Source organism: Piliocolobus tephrosceles, chromosome 4, assembly GCF_002776525.5.
Source record: "Piliocolobus tephrosceles isolate RC106 chromosome 4, ASM277652v3, whole genome shotgun sequence".
NCBI classification, from domain to species: domain Eukaryota; kingdom Metazoa; phylum Chordata; class Mammalia; order Primates; family Cercopithecidae; genus Piliocolobus; species Piliocolobus tephrosceles.
This window is the reverse complement of record NC_045437.1, coordinates 151,726,663-151,740,667: the sequence shown is the minus strand read 5'-3', so window position 1 is coordinate 151,740,667 and position 14,005 is coordinate 151,726,663. Positions and strand designations below refer to the sequence as shown.

General features: G+C 43.9%; 2 protein-coding genes and 2 non-coding genes across 4 annotated transcripts in view; 1 reads left to right on the top strand and 3 right to left on the bottom strand.

Annotated features, from left to right (window-relative positions):
* Positions 1-6,513: 6,513 nt before the first annotated feature.
* LOC111531100 lies at positions 6,514-6,616 on the bottom strand. The gene has a single exon (XR_002728136.1). It is a non-coding gene; the product is annotated as a small nucleolar RNA U13 (small nucleolar RNA).
* An 887-nt stretch (positions 6,617-7,503) lies between these two features.
* NME5 (NME/NM23 family member 5) overlaps positions 7,504-14,005 on the bottom strand; it is a 26,106-nt gene continuing 19,604 nt past the window's right edge. The window contains exons 5-6 of the mRNA XM_023195515.1: positions 10,767-10,885; positions 7,504-7,712 (exon numbers count right to left, since the gene is read on the bottom strand). Coding sequence (XP_023051283.1) covers positions 7,626-7,712; positions 10,767-10,885 — 206 coding nt within the window. The 3' untranslated portion in view covers positions 7,504-7,625. The remainder of the gene's footprint in view (positions 7,713-10,766; positions 10,886-14,005) is intronic.
* On the top strand, positions 8,860-8,967 carry LOC111530966. The gene has a single exon (XR_002728079.1). It is a non-coding gene; the product is annotated as a U6 spliceosomal RNA (small nuclear RNA).
* Positions 12,869-13,863, bottom strand: LOC113224874 (40S ribosomal protein SA-like). The gene has a single exon (XM_026454503.1). The coding sequence runs from the start codon at positions 13,820-13,822 to the stop codon at positions 12,989-12,991; it is 834 nt and encodes a 277-aa protein (XP_026310288.1). The 5' UTR covers positions 13,823-13,863; the 3' UTR covers positions 12,869-12,988.

Here is a 14,005-nt window from a genome sequence, read left to right as displayed (position 1 = left end):
TCATGGTCCATTTGCTAAATGACACATTATAAAAGCAAGCACCACTGAAAAGGATGTGCTTGTCTCTAAAGCTCCAACCTCATTGCAGACTGACTGCTTTATATTGGTCCTTGTCTAACCATTTTATGGTACAAGAAGACTCTAACCACATATATATGTTAAAGACTCCTTGAAATGTTCTCACACTGGCTAGGACCAGAAACACTAAAGTTCAGAGAAGCTGTCCTTCTGGCCTCAACATAAAGGCTGCCCAGAAGGATCAGGATTTTAAAATCCTGATTAAGATGTATTATCCTCCCCCTCAAGATGGAGATGCTTATTCTTATAAAATAGCTTAACCCTCTCCACTCCACAATTAGATAACTTGTGTTGAGAAGTAACCAGTTCCTAGTAGAACAGTTGAGAATGCTAATTAAGTAAGCTCAGTAAGGCTGCTTTAAAATGAAATATCCTGAAAATTGAGAGAGATGGGCCGGGCGCGGTGGCTCAAGCCTGTAATCCCAGCACTTTGGGAGGCCGAGACGGGCGGATCACGAGGTCAGGAGATCGAGACCATCCTGGCTAACACAGTGAAACCCCGTCTCTACTAAAAATACAAAAAACTAGCCGGGCGAGGTGGCGGGCGCCTGTAGTCCCAGCTACTCGGGAGGCTGAGGCAGGAGAATGGCGTAAACCCGGGAGGCGGAGCTTGCAGTGAGCTGAGATCTGGCCACTGCACTCCAGCTCGGGCGACAGAGCAAGACTCCGTCTCAAAAAAAAAAAAAAAAAAAAAAAAAGAAAATTGAGAGAGATACAAACTTTGAAAAAAAGTTTAAAGGAAGAGCCAGAAATTGTGCTTTAGTTTGACACACTGTTGGTAGTTTGCATTTTTCAAAGGCTTTGTTTATTTCATCTAATTTGTTTGATGTACTGGCATAAAGTTGTTCATAATATTCCCTAATTGTCCTTTTAGTATCTGTAAGGTCTGTAGTGATTTGATAACTATTGGGCTAAACAAGCACAATTGGCTTGAGAAAGAAAAAGGTGTGGGGAGCAATAATTTGAGCCTGCTTTGATAGATCGTATGAAGCATAACTTTTCAAGGAGCATTCTCCCCACCTTGGCCAAAAAAATGCAGATGAGGTTAGTGGAGGTGGGGAATGGAATTTTTTTATGGGTCTAGTGATTGGGCTGTTGGTCTGATTAGCTGCCCATTTGTCTGCACGTTGCTTTCTCCTCCCATTCTGTGCTCCCTGCCATCGCCCTGCAGCTGCTGCCCAGGGAGCCTGAGGAAGGGATTCCCTCTGGAGCTGATGGCAGTGGCGCTTTGGAAACTGCTGGCAGGGGGTAGGCTATAAAAAACAATTTGGTCTGGGAACAAAAGGCATCAATCACAGCAGTGTCATCAACCCTTGATTTGGATGGGGAGAGAGAAATTTCTTGGATCACCCTGGAAGCAGGAAAGGAAGAGTTATTTTATGTAGTCATCTCCGCTTTCCTATGTATTAGAGGCTCTAATTAAATTAATGGGAAAGCTAATGCACGACTGCTTCACAAAGATCTTTTTCTTTAGTCATGTCCTTTGGTGAGGTGGAAGAAAGTTATATAAAATTGCCAGAAATCACTGGACTCTATCTTTAGAAATAAACTTCTCCGTCAGTAAATTTCTCTCATAAGCCTGGGAGTTTCTGAGATATAATTAACTTTTGGAACATAATTATGGATCTTAAATGAAAGGTGTAAAGATAATATAGAGAATGTTACTAGTAAGGGGACTAACAAAAACAGAGAACCCAAGGAAAGCAATTGAAGTCACAGAAATAGCAAACTGAGAAGAACTGGACCATCTCTGAATCAAAAATCAAGTCTTAGACCAGGTGCAGTGGCTCACGCCTGTAATCTGAACACTTTGAGAGGCCAAAGCAGAAGAATAGCTTGAGCCCAGGAGTAAAACACCAGCCTGGGCAACAAAGTGAGACCCCGTCTCTACAAAAAAATTATTTTAATTAGCTGGGCGTGGTGGCTCATGCCTGTATTCCCAGCTACTTAGGAGGCTGAGGTGGGAGGACCACTTGAGCCCAGGAGGTCAAGGCTGCAGTGAGCTATGACAGTGTTGCTGCACTTCAGCCTGGGTGACAGAAGACTCTGTATCAAAAAGAAAAAATAATAATAAAAGCATCATCTGAACAGTTCTTATAAAGAGTTAACTGCATAAGAGAAGTGGCAGTATTTCTGAACTGGGAGAGTACTTCTCAAATACTATATAACTTTCAAATCAAGCTTATCCATGACACCCTTAACACAGGACAGACAAGTTATTGCCCTGGGCTCCTTTCTCCAAGCATTATCTCATGCTCCAAAATCCCACACCCACGTCCCCCATCCCCAGGCCACACACATGCACACAAATAGAAACTTAAGTAGGAATGCCCAGGTTAGACATGTACCGTTTATTCTGGTTAAGTACAAGAAGATTGGCAAGAGGCCTGGGAAGAGGGGGCTTCTAGATGCCATCCCAGATCTAAACTTCTAAAGAAAAAAGAGAGGAATCTAAACTTCTGTTTAGTTTCAAGTTTTAAGAGAGCTGCATGCTTGCTTGCTTTTTTGGCTCTCTTTAGTTTGAGTCCTGGAGAAAGGAACCAAACAAAATGACATATCATGCTTAACAAGGATGCCACGCTATGATTCTGTATGATAAAAATGCATTAAGGCACCAGTACTTAACAACCACAAATGCATGCACAGTACTTTGGTAACACTTAACAGGTTATGTTGGAAGACAGACTTCTCCTCTTCTAGTTATTTTGGAAGTAAACAAGAAGGCAGACTTCTCATTTTCCTACTCACCTTATGCTGCACTTCCCAGTTCCTGGCTCATGAAGTAAGGAAATCAAATGTGTGCAAAATTAAAGAATTCCATGATAACTATATTATTTTCCATTTGCATGTGGATTTGTCTACCGATCCCTAAAATATATCTTAAATTAGTCTGCTTTTCTCCACTTTTCCCCTTCCATTTTATTTTTATTTATTTATTTATTTTGAGACAGGTTCTAGCACTGTCGCTCAGGCTGGTGTGCAGTTACACAATCATGGCTCACTGCAGCCTTGACCTTCTGGGCTTAAATGATCCTCCTGCCTGGCTGGGTGTGGTGGCTCAAGCCTGTAATCCCAGCACTTTGGGAGGCCGAGACGGGCGGACCACGAGGTCAGGAGATCGAGACCATCCTGGCTAACACGGTGAAACCCCGTCTCTACTAAAAAAATACAAAATAAAAAACTAGCCGGGCGAGAGGTGGCGGGCGCCTGTAGTCCCAGCTACTGGCCGGGAGGCTGAGGCAGGAGAACGGCGTGAACCTGGGAGGGGGAGCTTGCAGTGAGCTGAGATCCGGCCACTGCACTCCAGGCTGGGCGACAGAGCGAGACTCCGTCTCAAAAAAAAAAAAAAAAAGAGATCCTCCTGCCTCAGCCTCACAAGTAGCTGGGACTACAGGCATGCACCACTATGTCCAGCTAATTTTTGTATTTTTACTAGAGATGTGGTTTCCCCATGTTGCCCAGGCTGGTCTCAAACTACTGGGCTCAAGTGATTGGCCCACCTCAGTCTACCAAAACGTTGGAATTACAGGCATGAGCCACGGCACTCAGCTCCCGCTCCATTAAAACAACAACAACAACAATGAATGGCAGGTCTGGATTGGAGATGACTACCAGCACAGAATTTTTCTTTCTTTCTTTCTTTCTTTTTTATGTTTGATATGTTTAGACAGAATCTTCCTCTGTCCCCTAGGCTGCAGAGCACTGGTATGATTATGGCTTACGGCAGCCTTGACCTACTGGGCTCAAGCAATCCTTCCACCTCAGCTTCCCAAGTGGCTTGAGACCAGAAGTGCAGGCCACTACACCCAGCTAATTTTTATACTTTTTGTAGAGACGTGGTTTTGCTATGTTGCCCAGGCTGGTCTTGAACTCTTGGCCTCAAGTGATCCTCCTGCTTTGGCCTCCCAAAGTGCCAGGAGTATAGGCATGAGCCACCACACCCAGTTGGAATTTTTTGCTACACACAATGCTGCCCTTTTTTTTCTTTTCTCCATGACAGAGGCTTTGAATGCAGAAATGACCTCCTAAAGCTGTCACACTGGAATCCTACTGTAAAAATGATTTGCTTTTTCCTGTATGTCCTTGGTCATTGCTAAAAAATATAACAACTTATTATTTATCTTTTGTTTTGTTTTGTTTTGTTTGTTTGTTTCTGAGATGGAGTCTCGCTCTGTCGCCCACGCTACAGTGCAGTGGTGCAATGGCACGATCTCAGCTCACTGCAAGCTCTGCCTTGTCTCCCGGGTTCACACCATTCTCCTGCCTCAGCCTCCCGAGTAGCTGGGACTACAGGCGCCTGCCACCACGCCCGGCTAATTTTTTGCATTTTTAGTAGAGACGGGGTTTCACTGTGTTAGCCAGGATGGTCTCGATCTCCTGACCTCGTGATCCGCCCACCTCAGCCTCCCAAAGTGCTGGGATTACAGGTGTGAGCCACCGTGCCCAGCTATTTATTTTTAAGATTTTGGTTTGTTCTCCCAACGCTGATGTTAAAGGTGTTTTGAAATACAGTGGGCACACAGACTCAGAAGGAGTATGTCCAAAACTTCAGAAAAATACCAACACTGAGAACTTGCAAAACATCTTAGCCACTGACAGCTTAAACACAGTCTATTAATAAGGAAGTGTTGCCAGCCCTTTTTTTTTTTTTTTTTTTTTTTTTTTTTTGAGACGGAGTCTTGCTCTGTCTCCCAGGCTGGAGTGCAGTGGCCGGATCTCAGCTCACTGCAAGCTCCGCCTCCCGGCTTTATGCCATTCTCCTGCCTCAGCCTCCTGAGTAGCTGGGATTACAGGCGCCCACCACCTCGCCCGGCTAGTTTTTTGTATTTTTAGTAGAGACGGGGTTTCACCATGTTAGCCAGGATGGTCTCGATCTCCTGACCTCGTGATCCGCCCGTCTTGGCCTCCCAAAGTGCTGGGATTACAGGCTTGAGCCACCGCGCCCGGCCTGCCAGCCCTTTTAAAGTTGACATTTGTTACAACATTTATTTTTCGTAATCTTGATGTTTATTTTAATTACAAAAGTAGTTACATAAATGCTGTAGAAAAATTTAAAATACAGCTAAGCAAAAGAAGAAAAATAAAATATTTCTACCATCCAGAGATTATAGATAATAATACTTGAGTGGGTATCCTTCTACATATTATTCTATACACATTTATTTATTCATTTTTTAATCTAAATGAGAACATATGGCTGGGCACAATGGCTCATGCCTATAAACCTAACACTTTGGGAGGCCAAGGCAGGAGGATTGCTTGAGCCCCAGAGTTTGGGACCAGCCTGGGCAACATAGCGGGACCCTATCTTATTAAAACAAAACAAAATCAAAACCAAAATTAAATGGGTGCACACTGTGCATATTGTTTTGTAACATGCTTTTTTTCAGCTAACAATCTTTCTTTCTATTTTCTTACATTATATTTTCTTTTCTTTTTTTTTTTTTTTTTTTTTTTTGATACAGGGTCTCATTCTGTTGCACAGGCTGGAGTGCAGGGGTGCAGTCTCAGCTCACTGCAACTTCCACCTCCCAGGTTCAAGTGATTCTTGTGCCTCAGCCTCCTGAGTAGCTGGGATTACAGGCACAAGGCAATGTATTTTCATCTCATCTAATACTCAGTCTAGATTCAAATCTTCTCAGTTGTCTCAGAATGTTCTTTGTAGCCTGTCTGCCTAAACCAGGGTCCAACCTAGGAACAGGTACTGATTTTGATTATATATCTTAACTCTCTTTTAATATAAGACTGTCCCTCTTCTCAAGACACCCATTTATTTAAAAGACAGGCTGAGCGCGGTGGCTCAACGCCTGTAATCCCAGCATTTAGGAGGCTGAGGCAGGGGGATCACAACGTCAGGAGTTCGAGACCATTCTGGCCAACATAGTGAAACCCAGTCTCTACTAAAAATACAAAAATTAGCTGGGCGTGGTGGTGTGCGCCTGTAGTCCCAGCTATTCGGGAGGCTAAGGCAGAAGAATCGCTTGAACCCGAGAAGCGGAGGTTGCAGTGAGCTGAGATCATGCCACTGCACTCTAGCCTGGTGACAGAGCAAGACTCCGTCTCAAAATAAAACAAAAAAGGCCAGGCACGGTGGCTCAAGCCTGTAATCCTAGCACTTTGGGAGGCCCAGCTAATTTTATATTTTTAGTAGAGACGGGGTTCCTCCATGTTGGTCAGGCTGGTCTCAAACTCCCAATCTCAGGTGATCCACGCACCTCGGCCTCCCAATGTGCTGGAACTACAGGCGTTAGCCACCAAGACCAGCCATGATTGTGGTTTTTGCCACTGTTTTTTAATGGCAAAAACCACAATTGCTTTTGCACCAGGCTAATAGTTATCCAAGTGATTAGTTTAAGATCATCCCCTAGTTCTGGCCATTTTCATTGTACCAAAAAATTATTTATATATTTACACCTTTCTATTTTTTACTTTTTACATCAAACAGGTAATGTGATGATGCTGTAACAAGGTTTGAGGCAAGCATATCTCACACATAAGCATGAAACCAAATTATCATGCTTATGGCCTACAAAAGCACCTACTATGCCTTTTAAACTAGACTATCTCAACTGTGCATTAATTATGTATCTAGATATAGGATATGTGCTTGGGAAAATGTATAACTAAACTTTATGTCTTACTTCTCAAACTTAAGAAAAACATCTAGCAACATCTTACATCAGTTTTCCATTACCTAGTGTTACATCATTGTTTTTTTTGTTTTGTTTTGTTCTGTTTTGTTTTGAGACGGAGTCTTGCTCTGTCACCCAGGCTGGAGTGCAGTGGCACGATCTCAGCTCACTGCAAGCTCCGCCTCCCAGGTTCACGCCATTCTCCTGCCTCAGCCTCCTGAGTAGCTGGGACTACAGGCACCTGCCACTGCGCCCAGCTAATTTTTTGTAGTTTTAGTAGAGACGGGGTTTCACCATGGTCTCGATCGCCTGACCTCATGATCCACCCACCTCGGCCTCCTCGGCCTCCCAAAGTGCTGGGATTACAGGTGTGAACCACCGCGCCCGGCCCCACATCACTATTAAAATCATACTTTAGGCCAGGCGCAGTGGCTCAAGCCTGTAATCCCAGCACTTTGGGAGGCCGAGACAGGCGGATCACGAGGTCAGGAGATCGAGACCATCCTGGCTAACACGGTGAAACCCCGTCTCTACTAAAAAAATACAAAAAACTAGCCGGGCGAGGTGGCGGGCGCCTGTAGTCCCAGCTACTGGAGAGGCTGAGGCAGGAGAATGGCGTGAACCCGGGAGGCGGAGCTTGCAGTGAGCCGAGATCCGGTCACTGCACTCCAGCCTGGGTGACAGAGCGAGACTCCATCTCAAAAAAAAAAAAAAAAAAAAAAAAACATACTCTAAGCCTATATTTTACCTTAATGTTATCTGCTTCATAGAATAGTTATTCCTTTAACACTTATTTTTAAGAAATAAATTTATTTTACTTGTAGTTACTTAAACCCTAGAAATAATTTTTTCAAACAATAGAAATACAGCCTTCTACAATAAGATAGTTCATGATTTGTTCTTTTGAGGATTTTTTTAATAAGGTTCTTCTACAATTGGATGGTGGTGACAAAGTTTGGGTTTGTTAGGATTATTTTTCAGCAGCCAATCAGCTAGCCAAATCTATGGGGGAAAAAGAAAAAACCTTAAGTTAAGAAACAGTTACATATTTCCTTTCAATATATACTATATCAACTGGAAACTTAGACAGTTTTCTTTTTTTTTTTTTTTTTTTTTGAGACGGAGTCTCGCTCTGTTGCCCGGGCTGGAGTACAGTGGCCGGATCTCAGCTCACTGCAAGCTCTGCCTCCCGGGTTTACGCCATTCTCCTGCCTCAGCCTCCCCAGTAGCTGGGACTACAGGCGCCTGCCACCTCGCCCAGCTAGTTTTTTATATTTTTAGTAGAGACAGGGTTTCACCGTGTTAGTCAGGATGGTTTCGATCTCCTGACTTCGTGATCCGCCTGTCTTGGCCTCCCAAAGTGCTGGGATTACAGGCTTGAGCCACCGCGCCCGGCCAACAGTTTTCAAAATCACTTTAAGAAAATGACCATTAGAAATGGAAACATTTGGATTTACATTATGCAAGATTGTCAAGAATAGATCCAAACTGGAAAGAAAGAAGTGAAACTATCTCTAATCACAGATGGCATAAACCTATATGTGGAAAATCCTAAGGAATTTACAAGGAAGCCACTAGAGCTAATAAATTCAGCAAAGATGTAGGTTATAAGATCAATACACAAAAATCAATTGTATTTCTATACATCAGCAATGACAGTCCAAAAAAAATTTTTAAATCACTTTCATTTACAATAACATATAGCTATTGTAGCATACAATAGACAAAGAAAATGCCAAGGGATAAATTTAACCCAAGAAGTGAAAGGCTTATACATTAAGAATTGTAAAACATTGCTGAAAGAAATTGAAGAATACCTAAATAAATGAGAAGACATTATTTTTCATGGATAGGAAGACTTGATATTGTCAAGATGTCAATACTACCCAAAGCAATCTACAGATCCAATGCAGCTCTTGCCAAATGTCCAACAAGCTTTTTTTGCAGAAATGGAAAGCCAATCCTCAAATTCATATGAAATTGCAAGGGGTTCTGAGGAGCCAAAACAATCATGAAAAAGAACAAAGTTGGAGGACTGACTTGTACTCTCAATTTCAAAACCTTCTACAAAGCTACAGTAGTCAGCACAGTGTGGTAATTACATCCTTATGCCAGACATGTAGACCAATAGAATAGACCTAAGAGTCCAGTGCTCTCTTCGGCAGCACATACACCAAAACTGGAATGATACAGAGAGGTTATTAGCATGGCCCCTGTGCAAGGATGATGCACCATTTATGAAGCATTTCATATTTTTAAAAAAGAATGAGAATCCAGGAATAAACCCAGGCATCTATGGTCAACAAATTTTTGACAAGGGTACCAAGTCCATTCATGGAGAAAGAACAGTCTCTTCAACAGATGGTACTAGGACAATTGGATTTCCACATGCAAATGGATAAAGTTGGACCCCTATACCACACCATATACAAAAATGAACTCACAATGGACCAATGACCTAAATATAAGAGCTAAAACAATAAACATCTTAAAAGAGGCCAGTGCAGTGACTCACACCTGTAATCTCAACACTTTTGGAGGCCAAGGTAGGAAGATCACTTGAGACCCGGAGTTTAAGACCAGCCTCGGCAACACAGGGAGACGCCATCTCTACAAAAAATGTTAAAAATTAGCTGGGTGTGGCAGTGTGCTCCTGTGGTCCCAGCTACTTGGGAGGCTGGTGCACAAGAATCACTTGAACCCAGGAGGCAGAGGTTGAAGTGAGCCAAGATTGTGCCACTGGACTCCAGCATGGGCAGCAAAGACTCAAATGTCTCAAAAAAAAAAAAAAAAAAAAAAAGGAAAAGAAAAAATCTTAAAAGAAAACATAAAACATAGGGGAAAATTTTCATGACCTTGGATTTGGATTTTACAATGGATTCTTAGACATGACACCAAAAGCACAAGAAATAAAAGAAAAAAATAAATAAATTGGATTTCATCAAATGAAAAATGTTTATACATTAAAGGACATTATCAAGAAAGTGAAAAGACAACCTACAAAATGGAAGACAATATTTGCAAATCATATATCTAATAAGGGTTTAATATCTAGAAATATAAAGAACTTTAACTCAACAAAAAGACAACCCAGTTTAAAAACCGGCAAAGGACTTTAATTTGAATAGACATTTCTTCAAAGAAGGTATACAAATGGCCAACAAGCTCATGAAAAGATGCTCAACATTAGTCATTAGGGAAGTGCTGATCAAAACCACTGTGAGAAACCACTTTGTGTTATCTAGCAGGATGGCTACAAAAAAAAAAGAAAGACAGGCCAGGCGTGGTGGCTCACACCTGTAATCCCAGCACTTTGGGAGGCCAAGGCAGGCGGATCACACGAGGTCAGGAGTTCGAGACCAGCCTGGCCAACGTGGAGAAACCCTGTCTCTACTAAAAATACAAAAATTAGCCAGGTGTGGTGGCGCATGCCTGTAATCCAAGCTACTCGGGAGGCTGAGGCAGGAGAATTGCTTGAACCTGGGAGGCAGAGGTTGCAGTGAGCCCAGATCGCGCCACTGCATTCCAGCCTGGGCGACAGAGTAAGACTCTGTCTCAAATAATAATCATAATAATAAATAAACAGAGCAAGAAAATAAGTAATCAATAATTATACATAGTATCTAAAATGTATATAAAATACCTTCTAGAAATGTTTATTTTCAAAAGGTTCTCAATGTTTGCAGTATTTCAAAGGACACAATGTCTTAAACATGAAAACCATAGACAATTTTTTGGGGGGGATGGAGTCTCACTCTGTCGCCCAGGCTGGAGTGCAGTGGCACAATCTTGGCTCTCTGCAACCTCTGCCTCCCGGGTTCAAGTGATTCTCCTGCCTCAGTCTCCTGAGTAGCTGGGATTACAGGTACGCACCACCACGCCCGGCCAATTTTTGTACTTTTAGTAGAGACGGGGTTTCACCATGTTGGTCAGGCTGATCTCAAATTCCTGACCTTGGGATCCGCCCACCTTGGCCTCCCAAAGTGCTGGGATTACAGGTGTGAGCCACCATGCCTGGTGACAATATTTTTAAGTGTGAATAAAAATATTTCTTACCAAAGGATCTGCTGGTTTTTGCTTACAAAGCTCTGTGAGTCCTTCAAGCAAAGTTGGCATTATATGTAAATTTAAATAGTCCTTAGCAGCTTGTCCCATTGGAATGGGCTCAATGATCACTGCAAATACAAATGTATTCTCATTGAAGCAAACATAATGATTAAATACTATACAATCATTAAAAAGGCTCTTTTTTTTTTTTTTTTTGAGACGGAGTTTTGCTCTGTCACCCAGGCTGGAGTGCAGTGGCCGGATCTCAGCTCACTGCAAGTTCCGCCTCCCAGGTTTATACCATTCTCCTGCCTCAGCCTCCCGAGTAGCTGGGACTACAGACGCCTGCCACCTCACCCGGCTAGTTTTGTGTATTTTTTAGTAGAGACAGGGTTTCACCATGTTAGCCAGGATGGTCTCGATCTCCTGACCTCGTGATCCGCCCGTCTCGGCCTCCCAAAGTGCTGGGATTACAGGCTTGAGCCACTGCGCCCGGCCTAAAAAGGCTCTTTTTAAAGAACGTTTCTCTTTTTTATACATATTTTTTGAGATGGAGTCTCGCTCTGTTGCCCAGGTTGGAGTGCAGTGATGCAATCTCAGATCACTGCAACCTCCTCCTGGGTTCAAGCGATTCTCCCACCTCAGCCTTCCGAGCAGCTGGGACTAGAGGTCCGCGTCACCACTCCCTGCTAACTTTTGTATTTTTATTTTATTTATTTATTTATTTATTTATTTTTATTTATTTATTTTTTTAATTTTTTGAGACAAAGTCTCGCTCTGTTGTCCAGGCTAGAATGCAGTGGCACGATCTCAGCTCACTGCAACCTCCGCCTCCTGAGTTCAAGTGATTCTCCTGCCTCAGCCTCCTAAGTAGCTGGGATTACAGGCGTGTGCCACTATGCCTGGCTAATTTTTGTACATTGAGTAGAGACAGGGTTTCACCATGTTGGCCAGGTTGGTCTCGAACTCCTGACCTAAGGTAAACCGCCCACCTCGGCCTCCCAAAGTGCTAGGATTGCAGGCATGGGACACCGTGCTAGGCCCTAATTTCTGTATTTTTAGTAGAGACAGGGTTTCACAATGTTGGCCAGGCTGGTCTTGAACTCCTGACGTCAAATGATCTGCCTGTCTCAGCCTCCCAAAGTGCTAAGATTACAGGCATAAGCCACTGCAACCAGACTGTTTTCTGTTTCTTTTCTTTTCTTTTTTTCTTTGAACAGTTTCACTCTTGTCACCCAGGCTGGAGTGCAGTGGCATGATCTCAGTTCATTGCAACCCCATCTCCTGGGCTCAAGCGATTCTCCTGCCTCAGCCTCCTGAGTAGAACCAGCCTCAATTTTCAGTTGGGATGTTTCTCTTATTATTTAGACGTAAGAGTTCTTTATATATTCTAGTTACAAGTTCTTTATTCCTTTATGTGGTATATTATTTGCCAATATGTTTTCCCAGTCTGTTGCCTACCTATCTTTTCATATTTTTAAAAATTTAACATTTTTTTTTCTTTAGACACAGGGTCTTGCTCTGTTGCCCAGTCTGGAGTGTGGTGGTATGAGCACAGCTCACTGCAGCCTCGAACTCCTGGGCTGAAGCATCCTCTGGCCTCAGCCTTCCAAGTAGCTGGGCCTGCAAGTGTGTGCCGCCACACCCAGCTTTTTTTTTCTTTAAGTTTTTAGAGACAGGGTGTCACTCACTATGTCCCTCAGGCTGGTCTCAAACTCCTGGCCTCAAGCAATCCTTCCACCTCAGACTCCTGCATAGCTGGATTTACAGGTGCAAACCACTGCTCCTAGCTCTTCAAATTATTATTATTATTTTTTTTTTGTGACACAGTCTTGCTCTGTCACCAGGCTGTAGTGCAGTGGTGCGATCTCAGCTCACTGCAAGCTCTGCCTCCCAGGTTCACGCCATTCTCCTGCCTCAGCCTCCCGAGTAGCTGGGATTACAGGCGCCTGCCACCACGCCCGACTAATTTTTTGTATTTTTAGTAAAGACAGGGTTTCACCGTGCTAGCCAGGATGGTCTCGATCTCCTGACCACGTGATCCGCCCACCTCGGCCTCCCAAAGTGCTGGGATTACAGGCATGAGCCATCGTGCCTGGCCTCTTTTCATATTCTTTTTTTTTTTTTTTTTTTTTTTTAGAAACTGTTTTTTTTTTTCCATCAACCATTTTTCCATGTTGCTTAAGAGCCCGTGCAAGAACAGCTTAAGACCATTCAGTGGTTGCTCCTACCTATTCAGTGGCCTGAGCAGTGGGAGCTGCAGACCAGTCTTCCGTGGCAGGCTGAGCACTCCAGTCTTCAGGAGGGAACTGCTGAATAGGCACAGAGGGCACCTGTACACCTTCAGACCAGTCTGCAACCTCGGGCTGAGTAGCAGTGAACTCAGGAGCTGGAGCAGTCCATTCACCCTGAAATTCCTCCTGGGTCACTGCCTTTTCAGCAGCAGCCTGCTCTTCTTTTTCAATCTCTTCAGAATCTCTGTAGAAGTAGAGATCAGGCATGACCTCCCACGGGTGTTCACGGGAAATAGTGCCACGCATGCGCAGAACTTCCCGAGCCAGCATCCACCACATCAAACCCACTGAGTGAGCTCCCTTGTTGTTGCATGGGATGGCAATGTCCACATAGCGCAGAGGAGAATCTTTGTTACACAGAGCAATGGTAGGTAGGTTAACATAAGACGCCTCCGTAAGAGGCTGGTGGTCAGCCCTGGGGTCAGTAACCACAAGAAGCCATGGCTCCCGGAAGGCTGCCTGGATCTGGTTAGTGAAGGTTCCAGGAGTGAAGCAGCCAGCAATTGGAGTGGCTCCAGTGGCAGCAGCAAACTTCAGCACAGCCCTCTGGCCAGTATTCCTGGAGGATATAACACTGACATCAGCAGGGTTTTCAATGGCAACAATGGCACGGGCCACCAGCAGAAGCTTCTTCCAGGTCCTCTTCAGATTTATGATGTGGATGGCACCACTTTTCCTTTTATAGATGTACTGTTCCAGCTGGAAGTCAAGATTGGTGCCACCTAAGTGGGTTCCTGCTGCAAGGAACTTAAGGACATCCTCCTCCTTCATTTGCAGGACATCAAGGCTCCGGGGACATTGTGAAAAGTTTCCCTTTGGCCGGGCGCGGTGGCTCAAGCCTGTAATCCCAGCACTTTGGGAGGCCGAGATGGGCGGATCACAAGGTCAGGAGATCGAGACCATCCTGGCTAACACGGTGAAACCCCGTCTCTACTAAAATACAAAAAACTAGCC